This window comes from Camelina sativa, chromosome 10 (genome assembly GCF_000633955.1).
Source record: "Camelina sativa cultivar DH55 chromosome 10, Cs, whole genome shotgun sequence".
Lineage (NCBI taxonomy): Eukaryota > Viridiplantae > Streptophyta > Magnoliopsida > Brassicales > Brassicaceae > Camelina > Camelina sativa.
Window position 1 is genome coordinate 19,953,434 of NC_025694.1, and position 26,040 is coordinate 19,979,473.

Below are 26,040 nucleotides of genomic sequence, written 5' to 3' on the forward strand. Positions count from 1 at the left end.
CGTGCTAGCCTTTCTAGGGGCTTAAGGCAAGTTTTAAAGTGTAATTATTTTTTTAACTGATAATTAACATATAATAATATATATAATTAATAAAGAGGTCTAAAACAACAATTATACGTTTAAAAGATCTTAAATTTTATTATTTTATTTGTTTTTTTAATTTGTTTTTTTTTTCTTAAACATCATATTCATATAGAAGCATGTTCTGAATTTTTTTACAAATTCAGAAAACATAAATATTAACCAATATTCATGTAACAGAAAAACAGGAAAACTAAACAAGAATTTCTTTATATGTTATAAAAAAATCAATATATAGCAAGTTAAGCATAAATTTTTACACTATTATAAACATGAAACATAAATTATAATAATATACAAATACAAGAAGACTTCGTAGAAACACATTTGAGAAAACAAAAATAGTTAGGATTCATAGATTCTTAGAGCTTAAATAAATAAAAAAGAAAATAATTTTTTTTTTGATATAAGAATTTGGTTTTGAACTCAAGTGGAAAATATAAATAAAATTTTGTTTTGAACCATTACACCAAAATTTTATATATTATGTGGGGGCCTGATCACCAGAGGCAAATACCTTTTTGATTACACTATAGGCACGGCCCTGTTTATCTCACGTGAATTTGTATTGTATTGTATTACTTGTAGCTTTGAAATGGGCCACGTAAATGGGCCATGCTAGGACCCGGCAACCCATGTGAGATATGATCTACCGCACTATATCCACGTTGTCTCACTGATATCTCTAATTATTTTTTTAAAACAATATCATCGTCTTTGAGGAGCGATAAGTTAATTTTAAAAATCAATAGAGGGACTGGACTGTATATATTTTAAAAGCTACCACCGTACCATACGATTCTTACCATAAAGAGCCAAACATATAATAAGATTTTATTTACACATCTCCAGATTAACAGCTTTTTTTTTTTTATCTTGTTTTCTCCACTAAAAAAGAATAGTATTAGTATTATTTTTCCCCTATCGAACAAAAAAGAGCTTCAGATTCATCTCCCACGCGCTCGTTGGTCCAACACTTTTCATTATTTTACAAAAGCTAACCAGACCAGTCAACAGCTTGACCAAACCAATCTCAGTTTTTAAAAACTAACTCCGATAGTATTTGACAGAACTGTAACGTTGATATGTAATCTTTTCTTTCTTCAACTGGTCACAAAAAAAAATTGGCTACTCTCCTACAGAATACTCGTTGATGCAGAAAAAAAAAAAGAAAAAAAAACTGTAGTATTAGTTATCAGAAAAAGTGAAGACAGTGGCTAATACGCGCCAAAGTGGGAGCGTGAGTAAGATTTAAATGCACCTGAAACTGTCTGGTCAATAAGTTAAAGTGCATGGGAGAAATTTTTGTTNAACAATTAACATATTTGTTTTTTTTTTTTTTTTTTTTTTTTTTTTTTTAATTTTTAATTTTATTTTAGTAGTAGTATTTTTTTTAATTTTATTTATAAAGTAATAACAAAGTGTTATATACACACTCGTATATGGACAAAAATCTGTATATTGTGATGGGCACAATGAGTAGTATCATCATGTAAACCGTATATAACTTACTAGTAAGCTTTATTTTGTTTTTTCTTTGTTTTTTGGCAGGGCTAATTTTATAAATTTTAAAATGGAGGACGAAAGCCAAAAGCCGCATCGAGTGTCACGTAAATTAGAGCAGAGTGGATCCCACTGTAGTAGTCAAGGAGCCGATGAAGAGTCGAGATCAGCCAGATGCTCCCGGAAAAGGTGCCGGTCTTGGGCGGCGGCGGGGATCGCTGACTGCGTGGCGCTCTGCTGTTGTCCCTGCGCCGTGGTGAACCTCCTCACCCTCGCCTTCGTTAAGGTCCCCTGGATGATCGGGCGGAAATGTATCGGCCGGAGTAAGAAGAAACGGAGGAATCGGGAGGATCGTTTACATAAGCAGCAGCAGAAGCGGAGGTCGACAGAGATGGTGAGCGGTGGCGGAGATGACGACCACCGGTTTGTGGTGGAGAGAGATGGGAGTTTGACGAAGGAGGAAGAAGAAGAAAGAAGGGGGTCGTCGTTAGAAGAAGAGACGAGGATAAGTGCGAGAGTGGAAGCAGAGAGAGTTTGGTTGGAGTTGTATCAGATTGGTCATCTTGGCTTTGGTAGAGTCTCCTTCACTGGAATTCAATCAATTCATCATCAGTAGTAACCAATAGAGTCAGAGAGATACATATATATATATTCATAGCTAAGCTAGGCGTATCATTTCCAAAACAACATCAAAACAGTACTACTATATACTACATAAAAATTGTTTTGTGAAATTCTTTTAGTGCAGCAAATAAAATTTCAAAATTACATATTTCAGATTTCTCACCCACAAGCTATTATTTAAGAGAGAGAGAAAAAAATGTACATGGTTAAAAGTTTTTTCATACGCATATATAAAATATGTAGTATAGATATGGGCTCACTCGTTCGGGCCCATATTGTAGGGCTTGCACAATGATTAGCAGAAAAGGGTAGTTTGGGAAATTTAGTTATAAGAACTAGTAGTGCACTTTTGTTTGTTGATGATAGCTGTCCCGTAACAGAAACGCTGCGCATTGTAGCATACATATGAAATCGCCCAGCTAAAAGTACGCATGTGTAGACGTAGTGCGCGCATAGCTTAGCATAGTTGTCTTGTTTGTCTTCCCCCACATATATCATATATGATCTGATCTGACCAAGTAGTCGATTTCCCCAAAATCAAAAAACAACAGAGACGATTTGCTGAGTGAGAGAGAGAGAGAGAGAGAGAAGAGAGACGATTTTTTTGGGTGAAAAATGGGGAGCGAGCCGACGAAAGTGATGGTGGCCGTGAACGGTTCGACGATCAAAGAGTACCCTCACCCTTCGATAAGCAGCAAAAGAGCTTTCGAATGGACTCTGGAGAAGATCGTCAGGTCCAACACTTCCGATTTCAAGATTCTCTTGCTCCATGTCCAAGTCCTCGACGAAGACGGTTCGATTCTTCTTCTTCTTCTTCTTCTTCATCTCTCTCTCGCCTTCTTTTTTTTTTTTTTTTTTTTTTTTTTTTTTTTTTTTTTTTTNTTTTTTTTTATCCCTTCCTTGAATATCATATGACATTGTCTTAGGATTTAATTATGATATCGTAGATTGGGATGATCATGTCGGTCGGTGAGATCTTATCTTTCTCTGCTTTTTTTTTTTGTTGTGTTGCAATTTTGGCTTTGATCTTTACATTTAAGCGGTGGGTATGTATGTGTTGCTGTTGCCAGTTTTAATTGCCATATTCTTGATGAAGAGTTCTTGTTTGTATATATGATGAGAATATATCTGATGCCTGCCTTAATTCTTTCATGCTACTTGTTTCTTGTTCTTTCATGCCTTGAGTGATGAATTTTTATTAAGTTTCTTGTGGGTGTTCTGTTTTTGTGAATTGGGAAGCAGGTTTTGATGACGTTGACAGCATTTATGCTTCCCCTGATGATTTCCGAAGCATGAGAGAAACTAACAAGGCTAAAGGTCTTCACCTTCTCGAGTTTTTCGTTACAAAATGCCATGAGATTGGGGTAATAATTAATACACTCTTTTTTTTTTTTTTTAAGTTATCCTCCTCTGTCTACTTGCTACTTGCTACTTCCTCCTTACTAACAGCTACTGTAAGTAATCTTGTGAAAATTCATGATCATTGCAAAACCTGTAGGTTGCTTGCGAGGCCTGGATTAAGATAGGTGATCCCAAGGATGTTATTTGCAAAGAGGTCACCCGAGTCCGACCTGATTTTCTCGTTGTTGGAAGTCGTGGTCTTGGCCGCTTTCAAAAGTGCGTACAAATTCTCATACTCCTCCTACATGATTTATTAGACTGAAATACTGAACAATGAAAACACCAAATCAGGCTGTCATGTAAAGGTTACAGCTAGATAGGATTTCGCTTTGACAGATATTTGAGTTTGAATAGACTAGTAGATTAGTTCAAGACTCAGACAAGAACAGTGGCCAACAATTGGGAATTGTCATATTTTTTAAGTTATACAAGCATTGCGCTTGGCATAGATAAGAAGATTATGTGTTTTGTAATAATATGTCTGGAGTCTTCTTATGGGTTTGGTCTTCTTCTCACTCTCTTGCATTGCATTGCAGGGTCTTTGTGGGGACTGTGAGCGCCTTCTGTGTGAAACATGCCGAGTGTCCTGTTTTGACGATCAAACGCAATGCCGATGAAACTCCCAGTGATCTAGCTGATGACTAAATTATAACAACAACCTCCCTTCTTTGATTTATTGCAGAGAGTGCTTTTATTTTGTGTCCAATAATCCAAATTCATACCTTTAATATTTGTTATCTCTGTGTGTGTTTGTATGTATGTGTCGTGCAGTCTGCTACTTTTTGGAATTGGTTTTCAAACTTAAACCAACTGCTATATATATATACAGTATATGATTTATGTTTTAACTTTTCATATATACCGTAAGAAAGAAGAAAAATCTAAACAAACAAAAGAAAGAGTAGTATATATATATATATGTTCTTTAACGAACAGAGGTAACTCTGCTCTCACACCGCCTTTTTATATGTAAATTAGTTGCAACAACATTTCAGCAATAGAAACAACACCAAAGAACGTACCATAACCCAAAAAAAAAGCAGCTCGGGGATATAAATATATAAATTGTAGGACTATCTTAAATGACATGGTGGTCACCATTGAGCAAGTGGACGGGCCACAGATCTTCAACGTTCCAGTAATTCTCGTTTACCACATTAAACGTTGTCGTCGCCGGAGAGAAGCTCTCAGCCATGTCGATGGCTTTGCCGGAGCTGCCTTGTTCCGTCGTTGTCATCCCCGAGCTTTGTGAGTTTCCCGAACAATGATGATTCATCATATTCTCCGACGACACTTTCACTTTCATGTGTCTCTGAATCTTTGTCCTCCAAAAGTTCTTTATCTCGTTGTCCGTTCTTCCCGGGAGATGCTTCGCAATCTTCGACCACCTATATACAACACCATATATATGTATTAGTTTTCTGATTCGTTATTACGTACGCACGCATGTCATGATGAAATTATATGTAAGACCTGTTTCCAAGCTTAGCATGAAGCTGAATGATCACAAGTTGTTCTTCTGCGGTTATGTTCCCTCGCCGCACATCTGGTCGGAGATAGTTCAGCCACCGGAGCCGACAGCTTTTTCCAGTACGTTTTAGACCTTATTATAAGATGAAAACAAAATTATATACATGCAAATATAACATCATCAAAAAAAAACATAACACGTGAGTGATCAGTGTTTAATTATTGTATATGACTTGAATGTGCAAATATACCAGAGGCTTTGGCGACAGAGTTCCAAAGACCTTCACCATGATTAAGAATGTAATTAAAGAGGATGAAGTCTTCTTCCATAGTCCATGGCCCTTTCCTCACTGTTCCTTCCTCTTCTTTCTGTGATGTTATAGTCGCTTTCCCTCTCCCTTTCTTCTTCATCGTCTCCATCTATATTTCTCAATGCAATCAAGATCGAGAGAGAGATACTCGGGGCGGGAAGATGATCAACAACTGTTTTCTTTTATAGGGTTGTGACTTGTGACTACTATACTCCAATTGGTTATACAAAGCAGGGTTAATTTCAGTGGTATCTACGTGTACGTATATAGACAAAATCAACGAAATATGTAATATTTGATTACAAAACTTAATGAGAACTCTTAAATAAGAAACTAATAATCAAATGAGAACTTGGCGACCACACAAATTGTAAACAGTGAGAAGAAAGAAAGTACTAAATATTAAATCAAAGCAGAGCTTGACAGAAACATTACACTGATCGTTGATGTAAATAACGACTTCTTCCTAACCCTGTAGTCACTAATATATATACTAGCCAATACTTTTATTCAGTAAACAAAACCAAGTAATCAAGAATATTCTTTTCGTTTGAAACTGAAATTGGTATTATTTTTCATACTTGCTATATTTTACCACATCTAAATTACACTTTCAAAAACGCATATTTTAATAATATTCTAATTGTGTATGATTTCGAATTTAGATTTCGATTATACAAAGAAAATCAAATAGTAGAGAGAGAAAATAAAATGAAAGTTGTGATAGCGTTTGCTTTGGGGCAATTAATTGAGAAGGTTCGGTGTAAATCATATGCCAGATTTAGCAAGTGTGTTTTGTGGCTGATATTTTAAATGATGTGTCATCATCCTACAATTTCAATTAAATTATTGTAAGATAGTAAGTAGCAATACGTATATTATACAATAAATTAAGCTGTATTAAAGTTTATTTAAAACTGTATAGTAGTCGTTTTTTCCAATATAATTCGAAAGAAAAAAAATCCTTGAACTATCATTCCATATATACAATTATTTTTACAATATTAGGATTTATTTTGGTTGATGATTGATTTATTCAGTATATAAGGGTTATCTCGTAATGACCAATGATAATTAATATTATTGATAGTGGAAAATAAACCATGTGTGAACATATATATGTATGTAGTGAGCTTTGATTTTAGATAGGAGTTCATGATTCGTTTAGTTGTAAAAGGAAAACTAATTTGTAACCACAAAAAAATCTAGAGTCTATTTGGAGACTAATAGGCTGTCATCAATTATATTATCATCAAAGTACACAAGACACACACTTCTCCTCTAAGCCATAGACTCACCAAACTTCTTTTTCCAAAGTTTTTTTTTTTTTGGTCGAAAAAACTAACTAGAACATTTATTAAACGTCACTTTTGAAAATACATAAATTTATTATGCTTTGATTTAGATAGTTATTTTTTTGGTATTGGTTCGGTTTATGACTGTTGAGTGCTGACGGAATAATCCGTCAGCACAAATGGGGGAAATGAGGAATTTGAAGTTCTCATCATTAATTTGGAACTACGAATGCAACGAATAGTTCGATTCAGTTTGGGAAGTCGGAAGCAAGTTTCTAGATAAATCTAAATCTAACCAAATCTAACCATACTAAACCGAGATCTCAAACAGCACACTGTTTTTGTTATTTAAATGCCAAAGCAGCGTAGAAAATCCCATAAGATAAGTAATGTAACGGTTACTCGTATCGAATAAAACAATTCTTACCAATCTCTGAGTCTGAGTAAACAGATGAAATACAAACAATAAGATATCAATTGTAGTTTTGAACGTAAATTTTCCAATGGGACTGTGTCTTGGTCTTGTTTTTTTTTCTTTTTCTAAATTCTTCACCGGCCAAAAAATATATATAATGTCAAAGGAATAAGGGATATCTCCAATAACACATTCTTCTATCACTCGCTTTATCAGGCTACCTTTTCATCTGTGTTTCATCATGGACTCGTGGAAGCTGCGAGGAGGCGATCCGGTGGAAGACGGTGGTGGAGCTCTGTTGAATCTCTCAGGGCTACGGCTCCTTTCACGCTCCCTTCCCCATCCGTTGCTGCTTCTGCTTCCCATCAAAAATTTATACAATCTTAAGTCACAACCATAATTTCAATAACATCCAACAAAATATTTTAAAAGAAGAGGCCGTTATGTTAATTTACCTGTCACGCGAGCCAAAGCCACCTCTGCCACCATAACCAGAATCGCCACCTCTGCCACCATAACCAGAGTCGCCACCACGACCACGGCCTCCAGAAGGGGGACCCCAGCGACTGTATTTATTCATTCCACCACCACCACGTGTAGCCATTTCACGGATCTGTTGCGGAACTTGCTGGTTTGCTCCTTCCAAGATCTTGATCAGATCTGAAGCATGTTTTGAATCTTGATCACCAAAGAATGTGAATGCATGACCAGTCGCTCCAGCTCTTCCTGTTCTTCCGATTCTATGAACATAGTCTTCCACTCCATTGGGAAAATCATAGTTTACGACCGCCCTGTGATCTCAGATTGTGTTAAAACTAATATAATCATCAAGTAACAATTTCATGATTCGTTTTTAAGGATTGCGATTTGCATTATATTAAATACCTGATGTCCTTAACGTCCAGTCCACGAGCAGCAACATCGGTTGCAACAAGAACCGGAGTCCTACCACTGCGGAATTGATTAAGAACATGGTCTCTCTCAGGCTGGGACTTGTCTCCATGTATAGCAGCAGCTCCAAATTGGCGGGTGATATTGCGTGTTAGTTGATCACACATCCTTTTGGTCGAGCAGAATATGATCACCTTTGAGCCTGGTTCCTGAGACCGCAAGATCTGCTCTAATCTCCTCTGTTTCTCCATTGGTGCTACCACTTCAATATGCTGTGTCCAAAAAAGCACAACAATCAGATTGATTTTCCTGAAACGGTCAGCAGAATCAATAGAATCAGGTCAAGCCAAACCTGTGTGATTGACTTGTTAGCCACAAGCTCGTCAACGTTGCCAATGTTGACTTGAGCAGGGTTAACAAGTAAGTCAGCTGCAATTTTCCTAACTCCCTTTGGCCACGTAGCTGTGTACATAAGGGTTTGACGCTTAGTGGGAATTTCTTTCACAATCTTCCTTATCTGTGGTTCAAAACCCATGTCCAACATCCTATCTGCCTCATCTAGCACAAGGTAAGATATTTGACGCAGACTAATTCTCCTCATTTCAAGGATATCATTCAATCTCCCAGGAGTTGCAACCACGATATCTGCTCCTCTATCTAAATCCCTCAGCTGAGGTCCCTTTGGCGCACCACCATACAAACACTGAAACAGAGATAACAAGACCAGACATTTAGAATCCATTAGACAGATAATACACATGAAGCATGTCAAAAGTTTACAAGTTCAGAAACTTCTACTTACGGTACACGAAATTCTTGATGACCTCCCAAATTTAACAGCTTCTTCTTGGATTTGTGTGGCCAGCTCCCTCGTTGGAGACAACACCAAGATTGTTGGGCCCGCGCGCGAATCATTTCGGATGCGTTGAAGATGCATAAACCCAGGAATCAAGTAACCCAAAGTTTTTCCTGAGCCAGTTTTAGCAATGGCTACAATGTCCCTACCTTGAATAGCAATTGGCCATGACTGAGCTTGAATTGGAGTTGGAGCAGAGAAACCTGCACTGAGTACCTAAGAAAGCAGAAAACGAGGCTGTCCTATGAGAAGAGGAACACCAAGGTTATTTTGGGCTTAGGGAGTGGTGGCTCATGTCAGAAGAAGCACCATCCCCCATTTGCAGGCGGCAAAAGATTACTGATGAAACCTGCAGCAGGAGGACGCCTCTTCTTCTGTCTGGACCCGGTGGTGAAATGAATCATCACACCATTAACAGGCCCTGCCACGAGCTTGGATGATTTGGGAAGTCCTTTCCAAAAAATTTGGCCCACCATATAGGGCACTCCAAATAATTTGCAAGGACCTCAAAGAAGTGGCACAGTGTACGACATTAGCTCCCCCCCAGGAGCAAACATCGCACCTGGGAAAAAAAAAGAAAAGAAAAGGGAGCATATGGCATAAAACTTTGACTCTAAATGTTAAACCTAAGTCGATTTAAGCTTGGTGACAAAATAAGGCTACTATTAGGAAAACCAAACTAGGTTCATAAATCAGACCCCAGCATAAAACCCAACAAAGATTCAGCTTATTGAACGGAAACAAAGGTTTGAGGGTTTCCTAAGTCTTTTCAATTTACTATGACAAATAAAATCATACCTCCCGCAGAAGCTCAGGAGGGAATCCAGTAGCTTCAAAGGACATTATAGGTGGTGGTACTTGGCCCCCCTGAAGACAAGAGGAAAATAAGATATAAGTAACTAGAGGAAATAAAAAAAGATTTACAGAAATAAAACAGGTGAAAGCCAAATAGGCAACTTGGTAAAGAGGAACACACTACAAATTATTACATAAGAAGAAGAAAAACGACGACGTTGGTTCAAGGAAGATTTTAGATACTTACACTGACAGTAATCTCATGACGGCGGGAGTAGGCCTCAGGGGACAGTTCACTTCTGGGAGCTGATGAAGGAGAAGGACCTCTGGCAGATGTTGCACCATATGCAGGATTCCCAACACCGTTAGCAGCTCCATTCGAATAAGGGGGTCCACTCCTGCCACTCTTGAGGAAATCGAGAAAAAAAAACTAAAATGAGCAACCGAACAAGAGGCACCAATAGCAAATAATGCTAGAGAAAGGGTATAATAGTTATAAACAAAAAAAAAAAAGTATAAAGAGGAGACAAGTGGTGAGTACCTCACTAAACCTGGAGGAAGAGTCAATCTTAGGGCCATGTTCAGAGGGTCTAGTATACTTATCATCAGCCTTGCGAGGAGGAGCATAGGCGGCACCGTTAGGAGTAGGGTGAACCTGAACGGAAGAGCTAACAGAGACGGGAGGAAGCTTGGGAGGATGAGAGGGAGCAGGTCTCTCGTACTGAGTAACATTGGTCTCAGGATTCCAATAGTACAAGAAGCCAGTGCCATCATCGACAAGGCCTTTCCAAGGCTTAGGAAGAGAGTGATCCTCAGGTGCATAACGGACAGTAGAAGGAGCATTAGCGGTAGCAGCCATTGTAACAACACCCAAACAAAAAGAGTTTTCTGCAATTTAAGAGATTCAATTGATAAAATTAATACCAATCCTCATCAAAAAGAAGCCAAGCAACACAATACGTCTATAGAAAAAACAAAAGTAACACTTTCGTGATTATCTTCGAATTTCAAGTTAGTTAAACCAAAAATTATAAAAGCATCCAAATACAATCGAGCACAGATCTGGATTTTACACAAATCGAAGAAACCCTAACACGTAATAGTAATATAAAATCAAGCAGATTCAATCATCAGACATCAGAATTAGAAACACGACCAATACACAAGATTTAAAAGAGAAATCTCAAATACCAAATTGAAGGAAATCACCGAGAAATTTCTACAGGAGAGATAAAACGCCCTAGTACCTGATGATTGATGATGGTTTCAAGTGTTGCCGATGAAGAGGAGGAGCGTGCTCTGGAACCAGCAGATTAGATTTATAAGCGGTCGGGTCGGGTCGGGTCGGGTCGGGTCGGGTCAAATCTTCCGAAGTCGAGATCTGAGATTTCCTTTGTTTCTCACCCTTAAATAAAAATTTCTCTCTCTAAAAATCTACGCCCACAAGAAGAAGGGAGAAGAAGAAGCGTAGAGCAAAAGAGAGAGAGAGAGAGAGAAACCAAAAAGACCCGATTGAGAGAGAAGACGTGTTGCTCCTCCTTTTTATTATGCCCCGTCCCGTTTATTAGGTTTTATTACTCAACAAAAATATCTGAGTACCTTTACCAACCTAAACGAGCCGCCTCCTTATCTTTTGGGCCTTCTTTGGGCTATTCACTTTTCTTCCAAGCCCATTGTTGTTTACTCATCAGCAGGAAATACAATTTTCCAACTCCCACCAAGTATTGATTGTTTTGTTTCTTTGGATTAGTGACATTAAAACAAACTCATTCATAGTAATAAAGAAAAGAAAATATGCTTATCACACTGATAACAAACTACAAGAGCTTCTACAATTTATAACAAACTACAAGAGCTTCTACAATTTTTTTTTTTTTTTTTATGTACAGACAAATTCAACAAGTTTTGGGTTTTGGTTTTAGTTTGAGTCTTCTGGCTCTGCTGTACAAATATACTCCAGCTAGTGCAGTCGCCGTACCTGTTCAAGAAGAGTTTATTGAAAAAGATAAGAAAAAACATCTTCCTTCAACAAAATGATATGTACCAATCCTTTTATTACAACCTGCGTTATATATACATACAGTCTTGTATATTTTGTTTGTTGTGTTAGTGTTACCTATGGAATTAAGAGGTGAAACTGGAGTTTGGAAGAATATAATTGATGATGTTATAACCACCACACGCTTCACGCAGTTCCCCACCGAGTGTGTGACCGGAGATACCATCTCCAGTATCATATACGATACCTAATCAAATCCGGATTGTCATTTTGAGACACAGTATAATACTTTATAATTAGAAACCATACACTAACCGACTTAACACAAAACTGATCAGTACAATTTTATGAAACCCAACTGTGTGGTGTGGACCAACCTGTTGGTAGCTATGCAAGCAAACCCCAGCAAGAAGCGACATGATGCAAAACTCTTTTACGGACATACCCTGGCTTGTCTGTCAAGCAACCAATCACAAACATATATATATATATATATCTCATAACTTCTTTATCTGTTTTTCTTTAAATTTGGAGACCCTATTAGCTATACCGTATTCTATATCTGTTTACTTACAGCTATTTGTAACTCCGAAGGAGTAAGCTTAAACCCATCCATCATGATTGCTGCAGGGACCAGTAAGATAAAGGAGATAATGGTTATTACAGAGAAAAGGTTGATGTTGTCCATAGCTTCCTGTTTCAATAGAACCACACATGTCGATTACTACTAGCTTCTTGAGTTGAGAGGATAACTTAAACTTATTCGGATCCTTCTTTTTTACCTTTCCAACCATGAATTTTTTACTGAGAACATTCCGTGATTGGTTTGTTACATTAGACGCCATCGCACTGCAGAAACCAATCCTAAAAAAACATCCAATCAAGTCCATAAAAAAAGGTGATCAACAAGATTACTTTTTCCTTTCTGTTTGTTGTTGATTGTTGTTCATACCAATTGAAAGAAGCTTCTGTAAAAGATGCTAGAGAGACTCCAGCGACAATTGGTAACAACGAACAAACAATCCACAAACTTGGCCACTGTCATCAAAATCAAAAAAAAATTCAAAGAATATGTTAGAAAATATATCTCTCTTGTATAGTTTTAAGGTTATTTCTGGTTGAAATAGGAATCAAATCAAAACCATGTTAAGTCTTAAGACGAGTGAGTCTCTGATTGGCATACCTCACCGAGCAAGAGAACAGAGAACAAGACGGTGAAGAAAGGCTCCATTGCTTTGATTGTGTGTGTGAAAGAGACGTTTACTCTTCCCAAGCTCACGTTTGTCAACAAGTTTCCTAACGTGTGAGCTGCTGCTAGTTGTACGATTGCCGTAAACTGAAGATCAGAGGGGTTACTTACAGTTGAAATCTCCCTGTTTTTTTTTAGGGTTTGACGGAATCAATACTGAATTACCTGAGAAGGAGTAAATTTAGGGGGTGGATGGAGTTTAAGGAGCCACATTATTGCAATCATCAGAGTTCCACACCCTAATTGAAAAGCTGTTACAGTCGCTGGATATGGATAAACCCTAAGTACCTGGGATATTGAACGAGTTCCATACTTGTAATTAATAGGTTCCGAGTCATTGATCGGTATGTATTTAATGAAGCAAAGAAGGAACCTGTTTGTTGAAGATGTTGTAGTAGATATTGAGAAGGTACCAAACTCCGAACATGCCTCCTAGCTTCAACCCTTTTACCAAGCTTTCGGATTTCGAATCTCCTTCTTCCAAATTCTCGGGAGCTGTAGCTGACTTGAACTTGAAGCCATTCAATCTAAGGTTCGGTCTCCAAGGATAAGAGTGAGAAGATGACAAAGCTCTGCTTCTCCTGCTCAACGCTGGTTCGGGAATCGATTTGGCAATGAACAATGGATATGGAAGCCTCGGATTTGGGTTTACAAATGTAAGAGGAAACATAATATTCCTTTTTTTTTTGTGTGTGTGTGTGTGTGTGTGTTATTTGAAGAAGTGTGAATGAGATACTCCAAGATCTACATAAATCCTAAGACATTTGTTGGACTTTGACAATGCCTAGCTTTCTTTTTCTTCTTCTATTTGGTAAGAGTATGTTTAATGAATGAAACTAGTCTGTCGCCTCATTTTCATGTAAGAAGAAGAAACTCCCCAAGTTTGTTTTGTTTTTTTTTTGGATATGAAACGATGCAAACTAATTATTATTGTTTTACAAGAGTTGTCGTCCTTTTATGTTGTGACTTTTCTCTTTTCGTTATACTCTGTTTGATGATTATAAACTTGTATGCCGACATTTTCTTTCCAGGTATACAATACACCGTGTATTCAAGATTTTCTATTTAAACATTGGCTAGTTGGATAGATAAATCATAAATTGTATTTGTACTTTTCCGAATGAGGGCGACGATAATATGTGTATTTAGTTAATTACGAATAGAATGGTAATTTCGGGTATCTTTGGAGTTTGCATATGTGTGTGTTTCCTGTAAATGAGTTATGATTTTGAAATAATTTGATATATTTTTTGTCGTTCATTTTACAAACGGGCCGGCCGTGGTTATCTTGGAGTACATTAACATTTTAATTAAAAAGTGTACGTACGCAGGAACAGGGAAAATTACCGACCACTAACTAATTAATAGGTTTTGATTGTTGTTATATAGAAGAAAAGGTTAGGGGAAAATGCAATGGATAATATAAGTGGATGTTGTATCGTATGTACCTGAGTGGTGGTGGCACTGGTGTGATGCCAAATGCCAATCAATTTTAGAGTCCACCCTTTGTTTTTGTTTGGTTTGCCGTGTTATTCTCGTAAGCAAATAACATGGTCCCATCCCATTGCCTTGATTATGAATTATAACATTGATATTTTTTTTATTTGGTCTTGACCTTTGATATAATTATTATAAAAAAAATGCAGCCGGTACAGCATTATGAGCATTATGCATATTATAAAAATTTACAATAATAAATAAATTGGGCTTACTGTTTAAAAAAAACAATTGGGCTTTTATACAGGTGGAGGAAACCCAAATCGGCCCATAAAACTCTGGTAGCCACAGAGAGACAGAGAGGATCGAGAAGACCAGAACCTTCTAGGCCAGAACAGAGGTTTATACAACAACGCTAAGGAAGCTGGTCAAAAAAATTTTGTCACATAAAAAAAAAAAAAAAAAAAAAAAAANAAAAAAATCCTTGTAGTAGAATAGAGAGCTAATCCGAGAGAGAAAAGGTTACCGATGAGTAGTAGAAGTGGTCAGTTTATGGATCTTTCCTCCTCTTCACCTTCCACTGATTTCAACGATCTCTTGAACGATCATCACCACAACAAGCAGAAAGAAGAGATCGTTCCTAGCTATGATTTCCAGCCCATTCGCTCTACCTCCGCCGCTCCATTATCTCACTCGCCGTCAGATCTCCTCGGATCTACGACTACTACTTCTCCGAAAGCTAGGGTTAATTGGTCTTCCAAGGTACCCAATACAATACTTCTCAAGATCGATTGTTGCTAAATTTCAAGTTGAGATTGTTTGATTGCTTTTTTAAAGGTTTTGCATTGTAATATTCGTTGTATTGATTGTTTTTTTTTTTGTTTATGCTCTGGGGGGCTGTGGGCAGGGTTTTGGATCTCTCGACTCTATTGAACCTTCGAAGTTGGTTCCTGACGACAAGGCTCCCTATGTGTCTAACACCACCACCATTTTATCTGATATTGATAGCACTGTGAAGAAGCATGTTGATACCTTGCTTCATGTTATGGAAGCTGTCTGTGCACGTCTTACCCAGCTTGAGACCAGAACCCTTAATCTCCAAAACCTCGTGGATGATCTCAAAGTTTCTGTTGACAACACCAATGATGTCAAATTCACACAGCTTAAAACTATCCTTTTAGAGGTAACCTTTTTTTTTTTTTTTTTTTTTTTTTTTTTCCCATTATTATCCATCTGAAATTAGAACATTCAGATGCTCTCTCATCATATCTAGTAGAATTTAGATTTTACATTATCGGATGATGAAATTGGTGTTGAATCCTTGCGCTTTCTTCTTGTATTGTAACACCATACATTTAAGTGAGCCTTTCCTGGCTACTTATTCATCTTTTTCTCTTCAGAACATATTTCTCGAGTCTGAGCTTATGGTACGTTTTTTGTTGATGCTTCGGCGGTACCTTCTTTATGTGAATTGCGTGCAGGTGCAGAGTGATGTGAACCTATTGAAGGATAAACAGGATATTGTCGAAGCTCAGCCTCAGCTTTTAAAGCATCAGGCATCCAAAGTTGACCAGCACACCAAAACACACCCTTTACATGGTTATGATCCCAATGCTCATTCGCCCGCACCTGGGGTCCCTATGCCGCAGTTTCCTCTTACTTCTTTCCCACAGCCACCATCTTCCGCTGCTTCTCCTTCCCATCCACCTTCCTCCCAATTACTAGCTCAGCTACCTACCCAGTTTTCTCCTCAACAAGCGCCTTATTGCCCTCCGCCAAACCAGCCTCCTTACCAAGCTCCTCAAACCCCAATGCCACATCAACCACCTTACCAGTCACCGTCTCAGCAACAGCCACCACCATCACTTGGCTACAACAAACTCGAGGAACAACAACCATACCGCATGCAGTCTTACCCACCAAACCCTCCTCTTCAGCAGCCACCTGCTGGTTCTGCCCCTTCTCAGCAGTTCTACAACCCTCCCAAACCACAACCATCGATGTACGATGGAGCAGATGGTAGATCTACTTCAGGTTTTTCTTCCGGCTACTCGTCTGAACCTTACCCATACACTGGTTCACCAGTCGCATCAGCGAAACCGTCACATATAAGTAGCAGTGGAACTGGTTACCCACAGCTCTCAAGTTCACGTACGTTGCCACACGCTTTGCCAATGGCTTCAGCCGTCAGCAGTGGTGGCGGTTCTAGTTCCCCGAGATCAGAAAGCAGAGTCCCAATCGATGATGTAATCGACAGAGTGACAACCATGGGATTTCCAAGGGACCAAGTCAGAGCAACAGTGAGAAAACTGACTGAAAACGGCCAAGCTGTTGACCTCAACGTCGTTCTGGATAAGTTGATGAACGAAGGAGGAGCTCCACCTGGAGGTTGGTCTGGTGGTCGGTAGACGGTAGCCATGGGTTTATTTACCTGACTCTCTGTACAGAACTATATATCAATCAATTATCGATTTTAAGATCACCTTAGTGACCAACCAAATATCTAAGAGCTTGTAACCCATTGTGATTTCAGTTTGATGCAGAGAATGTCCGTTACTCTGCGTTTGAAGTTTAAAAGCTTCATTTGATGTTTTCTGTTTTTTTTTTTTTTTTTTTTTTTTTTTTTTTTTTTTTTTTTTTTNTGAGCTACCAATCAGATCTAGTACCGAGTAGTAAGCATCAATAAACAAAGAACTGATCGAAACTATAGAAGCAAAACGTCTCCGACATTATTGTTACAGGAAGAAAAGAAAAAAACTAAACTCAAAAGAAGCTTACAAGCGAATACAAACCCACAAACATCAAGAACTCACAGTCGATCCTTTTATTCACCAATACACACGCTTTATGTAGACGCCACTCGAACCTCGTGAGTCTTAGTGGTGTCTCGGACATTACCCTTGGTGGTGTCTCGGTCTCGAACATCAAAAGTCTTGGTCTCTCGGACATCATGAGCTTTGTCTTCTATGGTTTGTCCAGCATCTTTAGTCCTTTGTCCCACGTACTCAGCCATGCCAGCCAAACGCTGCTTTGCTTCCTCAAGCTCCTCCGGAATGTGCTCTCCTGCCCGGCGGATGTAGTTGAGTACCCACGACATGGATGATAGTCCAGTGAGACCTATGGCCCCTGACGCCAAGAATCCGGTCATAGCTAGACCGATCACAAAGGCTGCTGGTACGATTACTGGGCTGAAGATGAGAAACAACGGGAATGCTAGCATTAGTCCAATAACCGAACCGGCTAATGTCAAACCAGCTATGGTTAGCAGCGTTCCTCCAACAGGTACACCCGCAAATACGGCTAGCACCTGCATGCACGTGCGTCACGTGAAAACCATATACATATATGCATAGCTGAGATTGGAAGGAGGAATGTAAAACGGACCTGAGTGGAAGAAGGGCCACTCTGGGGATAAAGGACTTTGATGCCTCCTTCGTGCTGGCGTTGAGGGTGCACTTGAAGCTGGTGTGAATGTGTGCGAACGTCCGCCATTGATCCTCCAAGTTCAAGCTTAATTAGAGAGCTTCGGAAAGAAGAGAGTGTTAACTTAGTCGATTGCTTCAGCCTTTAAGGCTTGAGAATTGAGATCGGTTTTGGAGCGAGATGGTGTGTAGACATGACACGTAACAGAGTGACGTGGCATCTGAGAAGCTTGCATGAGTAACAAGTTTCGTTTCCTCTTTTATTTAACTAAACTCTCATTGCGAATCCGATGATATCAATGAGATGGACAAAGATGACTACTTTAGTGTCAGGGGGTGGAGCCATTCTACATAAAAAGTCTGCTCTACCCTTATAATCAGAGTACTCTCCTCTTTGAATCTTGTCATCAAAATCTTCTAAATTGACTTAAAATGCATGCGGCCTTGCTCAAAAATCTTCAGTTTTTCTCCTATAAAAGGGATTCCTCTGGTCAGGTGTGGTTTCAAAAGCAAACATTTAAAAGATTGAGATTATTAAATAGAGTATGCAGAAACTCTGATCAGCAAAACTCAGTACATACCTGTGATGAATTCAAGATCATGTACCGTTCCCGAGAAAGACAGAGATCTTGGCTTCAAGCTTATGCATACACTGAATCACAAGCTGTCTCCCTCATATTTGAAGTACACAGAATTTTCCAAGTCTGCTTTCATATGCAAATCCAGCTCTTTGAGCAATCCATAAACCGGCTCTTTCTCTGGATGCAAATCATCATCCGCCACAAATCTATGTACCTTTCTTGTTATCTCAATCAAACTCTCTGCCAGGCCTTTCTTAATTCCTCTCTGCTTCACTGAATTTCTCAACTTCTCCACACTCTCCCACTCTCCCTTAACCCCATACAGATTCGACATTAACATGTAATAACCAGCATGATTAGATTCCAATTCAAAAAGCTTCTTTGCCACAATTTCTGCCATCTCATTATTCTGATGAATTCTACACGCGCCTAAAAGAGTACCCAAGATTTGAGGTGTTGGTGAAAAAGGCATCCGCTTTGTGATTTCAATGGCAGTATCTAGTTCTCCTACACGACCAAGAAGATCAACCAATACAGCATAGTGTTCTAAGTTAGGAACAAATCTATATTTATTCACCATCAACTCAAATATGCTCAACCCCTCGTGTATCAAACCTGCGTGACTACAAGCAGATAAGACTGAGAGAAATGTCACTTTGTTAGGCTCAACTTCTGAGCTGTTGACCATGTGACTAAATGTCTCCAGCGCTTTAAAGCCCTTCCCATGAATTCCATAGCCAGTGATCAAAGAGGTCCAAACCACAGTGTCCTTCAAAGTAATCTCGTTGAATACTTTAGAAGCATTGCCTAGACTGCCACATCTCGAGTAAAGCTCGACCAGAGACGCTCCGATGAATGTGTTACTGTCAAATCCATATTTAATCACATAACTATGAAAGCATTCAGCTTGTTCTAGAAAACCCAACTCCGAACATGACCCGAGAACCTTGACCATAAGAATAGCGTCAGGCCTGGTATTATTTGCCAGCAGCATCATGGAAAACTCCTCAATTGATCTGTGAGCCATTCCATTTAAGGTAAAACCACTTATCAAAGCAACCCAAGAGACCACATCTTTCCTTGGAATCATGGAGAAAACAGCATAAGCTTCGTCGGGGGAGAAACACTTCATATACATATCAACTAGAGCAGTGGAGACTTTCACATCTGTCTCTAAGCCTTTCCTAATGGCTAATTCATGAGTCTTCCTACCTTGCTCTAAATCATGAGCAGCTGCACAAGCTTGCAAAACACAGAGAAAAGTAGCTACATTAGGTTCTGTTCCGTTATCCATCATTTCATTGAAGACACACAATGCTTCAGCGGCAGATCCATTTAGAACGTAGCAAGCAATCACTGTGCTCCAAGATATAACGTCTTTCTCTGCCATCGTCTTGAACAAATTAACCGCTTCCTTGAAAGCATTCGACTTCGCAAAACAGTTCAATAGCGAATTTAGTAAAGACAGATCCTTTGTAAATCCACGCCTCAGGGCAAAACCATGCACACATCTCCCAAGCCTTGGATTCGATAGCTTTGTACATGCAGAAACTAGTGTGACTAAAGTCACCCGATCAGGAGTAACATCAGAAGCCATGGCCATTCTCCTGAAAAGCTCGACGGCCTGAAAGGGAGACCCGTTTTTCTCAAAACCAGAAACCATAGAAGACCAGGTCACTAAATCAGGCTTCTCCAACTCATCGAACACCTTCAAAGCTTCGGTCATTCTCCCACATTTCACGTACATATAAATCAGAGAAGATCTAACATAAAGGTCAGAGCCAAAAGTGGGATCCTTGTTCACAAACCCATGAATCATTTCCCCATACTTAACATCCCGCAACTCCCCGCAGGCCTTGAGAGCAACTGGAAGCGTGAAATTATCAGGCTTTTCTTCATGGCGAAACATTTGAACAAAGTGACAGAGGACATCTTCCCATTGTTTATCTCTGGATAAACTCTTAAGAAGAGTATTCCACTGGTATAAGCTTCGCTTCGACATTTCGCCGAACACCTGGCGTGCATCCACCGAAGAAGAGAACTTCCGGTAAAAACCCATCCGATTTAAACTCCCCTGGAATTGAATTTTATCCCAAATTATAAACCTCCTTCTGAGTCAATCGATCCAAATTTCCATTCTCGTAGTAACTTTGGGAGGGAGAGAGTTGAACTCTTGGACGAAACAGAGACCAGCAGCAGCAGCATATGCGACGACGGCGTTAGGATAATAGCTTTTGATTGGGCCTGGGCTAGTGGGCTGTATCAGTCGGGGCACACTACTCTGTATTTTATTATTTTATATGTGTACCTTTTGGATTGGTCGACCTTATATTTTTAATTATCAGTCAGTATTTGTATGCAATAATGGGATATTTAAAGGAATACCAACAACACTCGTGGATAAACATAACAGTTAAAGAACAAATAAATAAAGATTTGTTTAGTAATTAAGGAAAGAAAATTGGAAAAAAGGGGAACACGTGGCAGTACACACAGTTATAGAGAGAATTGGAAACAGAGCTACAAATACGCACAAAAGAAAAGAGGGCTCCTCTTCTTTCTTGTTCTTGTCTTCTTCAAGCTCTCTCTTCTTTCTTCTCTGACTCATCATCATATCATAATAACCCAAAACTTTGAAGAGAATCAAAGAGAAACTTCAAGGTCTGCATTTTGTACTCTCTCGATCTCAATCTCAATCTCTGAGGTCCTCTTGATTTCTCTTTTATCTCTGGTCGAGACATTTGAGCTACTTTTTTCTTGTTATTATCGTCACGTTGTGTGTCGCCTAGTGTATATCGGGTTCGATTAATCGATTGATTTGTGTAGAAAGTTCGGTGGAAGTTGTTCGGATCAGAAGCCGATCGCGGAGTCGTTTCGTTTGATTACGTCGCAAAATCCGTACGATTGTTTTTACCCAAAATTCGATATCAGAGGACGTAAGCTTGAATCTTTTCCCTTTTGGTTTTGTTCGATTCTCTTCGATTTCTTTATTATTTCTTGATTTCCCCTTTTTCCGGAATTGATTCCGGTTTTTTTTTTTTTTTGATTTATTGTAACTATTGATTTGTCCGTATATTCCCATTTTTATTTTGTTTGTTTGGTAAACGGTTGGGGTGTTGTTTATAAAGTTGTTGATAGATTTGCATCTGGGTTTTTGGTTGTAGGTCTAGTTAAGAGTGAAGGAGATCATCGACTGTAGAAAACGAATCGATTCTTCGAGTGAGGCTGAGCCCATAAAAGAGATGCCTTTGAATTTAGGCAACGATGGCGATGGTTCGTCCCGGATTATTTTGACTGAGCCTCGCGGTTCAACTGCTGAGGTTTGCTCACTTTTCTGTTCATTTCCTTCCTCCTATTGTTTGAGGCTCTTCAATTCCAGTAGTTAGTATCATTGGGTTGTGTCTGCCTTCATTGGTTGTTATCATGTTTTTTTTTTTTTTGTGAGGGTTTGTAAATTGGGAATATATGTATTCCTCTATTCTAATACTTTGTAGAGTTACATGTTCTCGGATTAATATACCTTTCAGGTGCTTCTATTTGGAGGACAAGTCATTTCTTGGAAAAATGAAAGGAGGGAAGAACTGCTTTACATGAGCACCAAGGTAAAACTGTACTCAAATTATTGTCTTTAGATTAATATCGTTAGGAGCTCTGATGCGAATTAACTCCAAATCCACATAGGCGTTAAGATCTGTGTCCTCAGTTCCCAACTATTGCTTCATTACTTCTCATTTGTCTGTCACCTGTTACTTTGATTTGTTGATAAAGATGCTACTTCATCTATAGCTTGAATATATATAAATAGACAAAATCACTGCCTGCCCATTGAAGAGTGAAGCAACAATTGTTTTAACTAATTTGGTGTGTCTCATTTAGGCTCAATATAAGCCACCCAAGGCGATCAGAGGAGGAATACCTGTTTGCTTTCCACAGGTTTGGTACCTCCTGTATTTTAAGATGGTTGAATAATCTTTTTTCTGTGTGTTTTGTTACGGCCATCAAGCATACTGTGTCATGTTTGCAGTTTGGAAACTTTGGTGGACTTGAGCGACATGGATTTGTCCGGAACAGATTGTGGTCTTATGATGAAGATCCTTCGCCTCTGTCTCCTGCTAACAAACAATCATCAGTTGATCTGATATTGAAGTCCACAGAAGATGACCTGAAGACCTGGCCTCACAGGTGTGTTTTAACTTATACTCTGATCTTTGATCTGCGAAACTACTTCCTCTTCGTCTAACTTCATACTTCCTCGGTGCTATTGGTGCAGTTTTGAACTCCGTATTCGCATCACTATCAGCCCTGGGAAGCTTACTTTGATCCCTCGTGTGAGGAACATTGACTCAAAGGCATTCTCCTTTATGTTTACACTGCGAAACTACTTATATGTATCTGACATAAGGTATGCATCTGATTTCCTCTACTTAATACTGCTTTCTTTTTCTGAGTGATAATTCATGTGGGGGTATCGAATTTTCAGTGAAGTACGAGTTGAGGGTTTGGAGACACTGGATTATCTAGACAACTTGATGAATAAAGAAAGATTCACGGAGCAAGCAGACGCGATTACCTTTGACGGCGAGGTGAGTAATGTCAGCTATTGTCTTCTACTTAAAGTCAAAGAGAAAAAAAGATCAGCAAGATTGATATAGAGTTAGTGCTGTGCAGGTCGATAGAGTGTACTTGAACACACCAACAAAGATTGCGGTCATAGATCATGAACGAAAGAGGACAATCGAGTTGCGAAAGGAAGGCATGCCTAATGCAGGTAAAGGATAGCATTTTTCATCTTCATACATTTTTTTGGAGTGTTATTGGTTTCGTCTTCTAACGGATGGAGTTGGAAACGAGCAGTTGTGTGGAACCCTTGGGACAAGAAGGCAAAGACCATAGCTGATATGGGAGATGAAGATTACAAAACAATGCTTTGTGTAGATTCTGGAGCAATCGAGCCGCAGGTATTGTTAAAGCCTCGTGAAGAGTGGAAAGGGAGACAAGAACTATCGATCGTCTCATCCAGTTACTGCAGCGGACAGCTTGATCCACGCAAGGTTCTTTACGGAGATAACTGATCCTTATGGGATTTCTTTTTTTTTTGCTTACTTAGTGAAGACAGAGAAAAAAAAACAAGAATAATAATAAGCCCTATGATCTCATTATATCACACACAGTCACACACACTAGCCAGAAACAAGTCTCTAAAGATTCAGGACTTGTCTTGGAACCTTGGAGATTTTTTTATCCTGTCTGGATTGGTGGTGGTGGTGTTGTTTACAGAGAGGAGAGGTCACGGTCATATTTTGTAACGTTGACTCTGTTTTGACCATCAAACAATGTATCGGTTTCTTTGATTCGGGAAATTAGAATATATAATATCACCATTGTCTTCTTTACAACTCTGTTAAACTAGTCTTCTCTACTCTTTACCACTAATTTTCTAGATTTTGTCAAGTAGTAATCATATTAAGATAGAAGATAAAAGATAAAAACGGGTTTTACAACGTATGTATATTTCACGTAAGTAATAAATAGTTAAATACTAGTAGTATACAGTCTCCGTTATCCAATAATGGTAAGATGTCCTGTCTCGACTTTGGGGTTAGTATTTTTGTTCAAAGAAAAATCATTAGATAACACGCATTAAATTACGGGTAAATCAAGGTAGATGGGGCCCACATAAACAAGTAATTTACAAAAATAGCCATAAAGAAAGGTCCCAGAGTGCTTCGGAATCCGAACCAGTATCCCTAGAGGGTCAGCTAAGACGAGTCACATCCGAAGCTGAGGTTCGTCAGTTGTGTTCTTGAGAAGCTTTCCTCGAAGCTCAGGTTCGGAACGTACGAGTCTCTCTGGGTTTAGCTTTACTTTCTTTCCCGCTCGCTCAGTCTTCTCTCGGTCTTGACGCGTTCACTCCATTGTTACTTAGCCTAGTGAACAAGCTCCAAAGCCTTCCTCTTCTCTCTCTCTCTCTCTCTTTGTATCTCTTTGTTTAGGGAGTCATGGCGAGGTAAGCTTTGAACCCTAATACTGTATATAAAAACCAAACCCCCCAAGATTTTTCGTTAGATTTGATTTCACCCAAAACCCTGAATCGATTTTACCAATCGATTTCGTTACCTGTTTGTTCCGCGCAAGACAAGGCCAATTTTTTAATTAACTGGGTTACGATTCCTGGCAAGCAAAATGTGAAATTTCTATTACGAACGAGTTTTTAGCTACAAAGATTGAGACTTTTAGATATAATTTGGGTCTGGTTAGGCATTGTCTGCATCTCTCTATAGCTTTCAGTTTTAAAGTAATCTATATAGGGGCTAGGAGATTTGTGAGATATAAACCTTTCTCTCTGTTTCTGACAATACCCGCTTGAGTCTCTCTGCTAATTGACTCTGAAGAAGATGACCGATTTGTTTTCTTCACATCTTTATCCGTTTTGTTCTTGTCACACAGGGCTTGGATTGTCGATGGTCGAGGTATTGCAACCAAAGTGAAAAATGCTTCTCTTTCTTCAGCTTTTCAGATCCAAGACTGCGGTGCTCATATCCAATGCCCCAATTGCTCCTACCGCATTGACAACAGCAATGTCAGTCCCCAGGCTCACTTCCCTCTCCTACCACATTGCTCAAACCAGAGACTTCGCTTACACACTTACACACTTGTCTTTCTTCTTATTTGGACTCAGGTACTGCTTCCATGGCCTGGTCTTCCTAAAGGTGTCAAGTTTGAGCCAACTGATGAGGACATCGTCGAATTTTTGGAAGCTAAATGTGGGCTTGGTGACTCACAACCTCACGTGCTTATCGAAGAGTTTATTCGTCCTGTCACTGAAGATGTTGGAATCAATTACACTCACCCTCAAAACCTTCCTGGTAAACTACAACATTCTACCATCTTCTTTTGCAATTTTACTCCATAAAGACCTTTACTTTAAGCTCATATAACTGTTGCTCTTCGATTGATTCCTGTGATCTTTTGAGCTTTGCTATTTCAGGTGCAAACAAAGATGGAGTAAGTGTCTTCTTCTTTCACAAGACGGTGCAGGCTTATGGCACAGGACAGAGGAAACGCCGAAAGATCACACCAACTCTTGTGAACGATGAACCAGTTCGCTGGCACAAGACTGGCAGAACCAAACCTGTATTTCTCAATGGAGTCCAGAGCGGTTGCAAGAAGATCATGGTGCTCTACAAGAGCGCTAGAAAGGGGTCAAAGCCCGTGAAATCAAACTGGGTTCTGCATCAGTACCATCTAGGTACAGAAGGAAAGGAGATAGGAGACTATGTTGTTTCCAAGATCACATATCAGCAGCAGAAGCTTGGGGATGAAGGTGAGAATTCCGGGGGTAGAGGTGGCCCTAGAACACCAAAGACGAATACTCCTACACCTCCTAGACCTGTAGAAAGTGTTGCTGGAGATGAAGAAGCTTTTGATGATTCAAAGATGTTTGCTCCATTTATGGAGGTTGGTAAAATGGTAACCACAAGATCATCAACTTCGTTTTTTAGAGACTAAAGTCGGTGTTTTTATTATCTGGTAAACCAGGGACTGGACAGCATTCCAGAAGCTGCATTAGGGAAGATGTGGTCCAAAAAAGCTCGAATGGATGAGGATTATGTTGTAAACCTCAGTGAAGATAGCTTAACATGCAATGAGAGCATTGAAGCTTCGTCTATTTGGGAAAATCAGGTTCTGCCCCCCAATCCTAGCCTCGGA

At 39.1% G+C, this 26,040-nt stretch overlaps 10 protein-coding genes across 11 annotated transcripts in view; 5 read left to right on the forward strand and 5 right to left on the reverse strand.

Annotated features, from left to right (window-relative positions):
• Positions 1 to 2,530, forward strand: part of LOC104719403 — a 4,276-nt gene extending 1,746 nt beyond the window's left edge. Inside the window, exon 2 of the mRNA XM_010437325.2 lies at positions 1,633 to 2,530. Within this exon, the coding sequence (XP_010435627.1) occupies positions 1,655 to 2,200 (546 nt within the window). The 5' untranslated portion in view covers positions 1,633 to 1,654 and the 3' untranslated portion in view covers positions 2,201 to 2,530. The remainder of the gene's footprint in view (positions 1 to 1,632) is intronic.
• LOC104719404 (universal stress protein A-like protein) lies at positions 2,701 to 4,457 on the forward strand. Its single transcript, XM_010437326.2, has 4 exons — positions 2,701 to 3,001; positions 3,451 to 3,572; positions 3,707 to 3,825; positions 4,146 to 4,457. Exons 1-4 carry the CDS (start codon positions 2,824 to 2,826, stop codon positions 4,252 to 4,254), a joined length of 528 nt encoding a protein of 175 aa, XP_010435628.1. The 5' UTR covers positions 2,701 to 2,823; the 3' UTR covers positions 4,255 to 4,457.
• LOC104719405 (transcription factor MYB57) lies at positions 4,494 to 5,837 on the reverse strand. Its single transcript, XM_010437328.2, has 3 exons — positions 5,331 to 5,837; positions 5,083 to 5,212; positions 4,494 to 4,997 (listed from the first exon to the last, which is right to left on the reverse strand). Exons 1-3 carry the CDS (start codon positions 5,497 to 5,499, stop codon positions 4,688 to 4,690), a joined length of 609 nt encoding a protein of 202 aa, XP_010435630.1. The 5' UTR covers positions 5,500 to 5,837; the 3' UTR covers positions 4,494 to 4,687.
• On the reverse strand, positions 7,052 to 11,153 carry LOC104719406 (DEAD-box ATP-dependent RNA helicase 14). The gene is made up of 9 exons (XM_010437329.1): positions 10,890 to 11,153; positions 10,184 to 10,530; positions 9,890 to 10,048; positions 9,646 to 9,714; positions 8,794 to 9,063; positions 8,344 to 8,694; positions 7,986 to 8,263; positions 7,556 to 7,891; positions 7,052 to 7,455 (listed from the first exon to the last, which is right to left on the reverse strand). The coding sequence occupies exons 2-9, from the start codon at positions 10,499 to 10,501 to the stop codon at positions 7,326 to 7,328; spliced, it is 1,911 nt and encodes a 636-aa protein (XP_010435631.1). The 5' UTR covers positions 10,502 to 10,530; positions 10,890 to 11,153; the 3' UTR covers positions 7,052 to 7,325.
• LOC104719407 (phosphoenolpyruvate/phosphate translocator 2, chloroplastic-like) lies at positions 11,422 to 13,794 on the reverse strand. The gene is made up of 9 exons (XM_010437331.1): positions 13,264 to 13,794; positions 13,056 to 13,178; positions 12,825 to 12,977; positions 12,594 to 12,679; positions 12,424 to 12,505; positions 12,216 to 12,335; positions 12,019 to 12,096; positions 11,759 to 11,888; positions 11,422 to 11,620 (listed from the first exon to the last, which is right to left on the reverse strand). The coding sequence occupies exons 1-9, from the start codon at positions 13,558 to 13,560 to the stop codon at positions 11,538 to 11,540; spliced, it is 1,152 nt and encodes a 383-aa protein (XP_010435633.1). The 5' UTR covers positions 13,561 to 13,794; the 3' UTR covers positions 11,422 to 11,537.
• Positions 14,772 to 16,919, forward strand: LOC104719408 (proline-rich receptor-like protein kinase PERK9). The gene is made up of 3 exons (XM_010437332.2): positions 14,772 to 15,089; positions 15,235 to 15,510; positions 15,809 to 16,919. The coding sequence occupies exons 1-3, from the start codon at positions 14,856 to 14,858 to the stop codon at positions 16,733 to 16,735; spliced, it is 1,437 nt and encodes a 478-aa protein (XP_010435634.1). The 5' UTR covers positions 14,772 to 14,855; the 3' UTR covers positions 16,736 to 16,919.
• On the reverse strand, positions 17,011 to 17,894 carry LOC104719409 (oleosin 5). Its single transcript, XM_010437333.1, has 2 exons — positions 17,712 to 17,894; positions 17,011 to 17,634 (listed from the first exon to the last, which is right to left on the reverse strand). Exons 1-2 carry the CDS (start codon positions 17,817 to 17,819, stop codon positions 17,173 to 17,175), a joined length of 570 nt encoding a protein of 189 aa, XP_010435635.1. The 5' UTR covers positions 17,820 to 17,894; the 3' UTR covers positions 17,011 to 17,172.
• On the reverse strand, positions 18,049 to 20,626 carry LOC104719410 (putative pentatricopeptide repeat-containing protein At3g01580). Its single transcript, XM_010437334.2, has 2 exons — positions 18,331 to 20,626; positions 18,049 to 18,219 (listed from the first exon to the last, which is right to left on the reverse strand). Exon 1 carries the CDS (start codon positions 20,387 to 20,389, stop codon positions 18,407 to 18,409), a length of 1,983 nt encoding a protein of 660 aa, XP_010435636.1. The 5' UTR covers positions 20,390 to 20,626; the 3' UTR covers positions 18,049 to 18,219; positions 18,331 to 18,406.
• On the forward strand, positions 20,857 to 23,703 carry LOC104719412 (putative glucose-6-phosphate 1-epimerase). The gene is made up of 10 exons (XM_010437335.2): positions 20,857 to 20,991; positions 21,157 to 21,266; positions 21,495 to 21,650; positions 21,858 to 21,932; positions 22,207 to 22,263; positions 22,355 to 22,512; positions 22,601 to 22,732; positions 22,811 to 22,913; positions 22,999 to 23,098; positions 23,185 to 23,703. Exons 3-10 carry the CDS (start codon positions 21,573 to 21,575, stop codon positions 23,400 to 23,402), a joined length of 921 nt encoding a protein of 306 aa, XP_010435637.1. The 5' UTR covers positions 20,857 to 20,991; positions 21,157 to 21,266; positions 21,495 to 21,572; the 3' UTR covers positions 23,403 to 23,703.
• The window catches only part of LOC104719413 (NAC domain-containing protein 8-like), a 10,321-nt gene continuing 8,363 nt past the window's right edge, over positions 24,083 to 26,040 (forward strand). Inside the window, exons 1-5 of one of the 2 annotated variants that reach the window (XM_010437341.2) lie at positions 24,083 to 24,337; positions 24,778 to 24,910; positions 25,010 to 25,196; positions 25,319 to 25,788; positions 25,870 to 26,013. In XM_010437341.2, coding sequence (XP_010435643.1) covers positions 24,330 to 24,337; positions 24,778 to 24,910; positions 25,010 to 25,196; positions 25,319 to 25,788; positions 25,870 to 26,013 — 942 coding nt within the window. In that variant the 5' untranslated portion in view covers positions 24,083 to 24,329. The remainder of the gene's footprint in view (positions 24,338 to 24,777; positions 24,911 to 25,009; positions 25,197 to 25,318; positions 25,789 to 25,869; positions 26,014 to 26,040) is intronic. The other variant, XM_010437340.2, reaches the window with a different exon arrangement.

Bases quoted from the DNA above. Each gene is read 5' to 3' on its own strand.
- LOC104719404 (XM_010437326.2), top strand. From the start codon at position 2,824: ATGGGGAGCGAGCCGACGAAAGTGATGGTGGCCGTGAACGGTTCGACG. The intron at 3,002-3,450 runs GTTCGATTCTTC...ATTGGGAAGCAG, and splicing joins CCAAGTCCTCGACGAAGACG to GTTTTGATGACGTTGACAGC. The intron at 3,573-3,706 runs GTAATAATTAAT...CAAAACCTGTAG, and splicing joins CAAAATGCCATGAGATTGGG to GTTGCTTGCGAGGCCTGGAT.
- LOC104719405 (XM_010437328.2), bottom strand. From the start codon at position 5,499: ATGGAGACGATGAAGAAGAAAGGGAGAGGGAAAGCGACTATAACATCA. The intron at 5,213-5,330 runs GTATATTTGCAC...TCTTATAATAAG, and splicing joins CTCTGTCGCCAAAGCCTCTG to GTCTAAAACGTACTGGAAAA. The intron at 4,998-5,082 runs GTCTTACATATA...TGTTGTATATAG, and splicing joins CATGCTAAGCTTGGAAACAG to GTGGTCGAAGATTGCGAAGC.
- LOC104719406 (XM_010437329.1), bottom strand. From the start codon at position 10,501: ATGGCTGCTACCGCTAATGCTCCTTCTACTGTCCGTTATGCACCTGAG. The intron at 7,892-7,985 runs GTATTTAATATA...CTGAGATCACAG, and splicing joins CTGGACGTTAAGGACATCAG to GGCGGTCGTAAACTATGATT. The intron at 7,456-7,555 runs GTAAATTAACAT...GATGGGAAGCAG, and splicing joins GGCTTTGGCTCGCGTGACAG to AAGCAGCAACGGATGGGGAA.
- LOC104719407 (XM_010437331.1), bottom strand. From the start codon at position 13,560: ATGTTTCCTCTTACATTTGTAAACCCAAATCCGAGGCTTCCATATCCA. The intron at 12,336-12,423 runs GTAAAAAAGAAG...CTATTGAAACAG, and splicing joins AAAAATTCATGGTTGGAAAG to GAAGCTATGGACAACATCAA. The intron at 11,621-11,758 runs GTAACACTAACA...CTTCTTGAACAG, and splicing joins TTCACCTCTTAATTCCATAG to GTACGGCGACTGCACTAGCT.
- LOC104719408 (XM_010437332.2), top strand. From the start codon at position 14,856: ATGAGTAGTAGAAGTGGTCAGTTTATGGATCTTTCCTCCTCTTCACCT. The intron at 15,090-15,234 runs GTACCCAATACA...GGCTGTGGGCAG, and splicing joins GGGTTAATTGGTCTTCCAAG to GGTTTTGGATCTCTCGACTC. The intron at 15,511-15,808 runs GTAACCTTTTTT...AATTGCGTGCAG, and splicing joins TTAAAACTATCCTTTTAGAG to GTGCAGAGTGATGTGAACCT.
- LOC104719409 (XM_010437333.1), bottom strand. From the start codon at position 17,819: ATGGCGGACGTTCGCACACATTCACACCAGCTTCAAGTGCACCCTCAA. The intron at 17,635-17,711 runs GTCCGTTTTACA...ACGTGCATGCAG, and splicing joins GTGGCCCTTCTTCCACTCAG to GTGCTAGCCGTATTTGCGGG.
- LOC104719410 (XM_010437334.2), bottom strand. From the start codon at position 20,389: ATGGGTTTTTACCGGAAGTTCTCTTCTTCGGTGGATGCACGCCAGGTG.
- LOC104719412 (XM_010437335.2), top strand. From the start codon at position 21,573: ATGCCTTTGAATTTAGGCAACGATGGCGATGGTTCGTCCCGGATTATT. The intron at 21,933-22,206 runs GTAAAACTGTAC...TGTCTCATTTAG, and splicing joins TGCTTTACATGAGCACCAAG to GCTCAATATAAGCCACCCAA. The intron at 22,513-22,600 runs GTGTGTTTTAAC...CTATTGGTGCAG, and splicing joins CTGAAGACCTGGCCTCACAG to TTTTGAACTCCGTATTCGCA.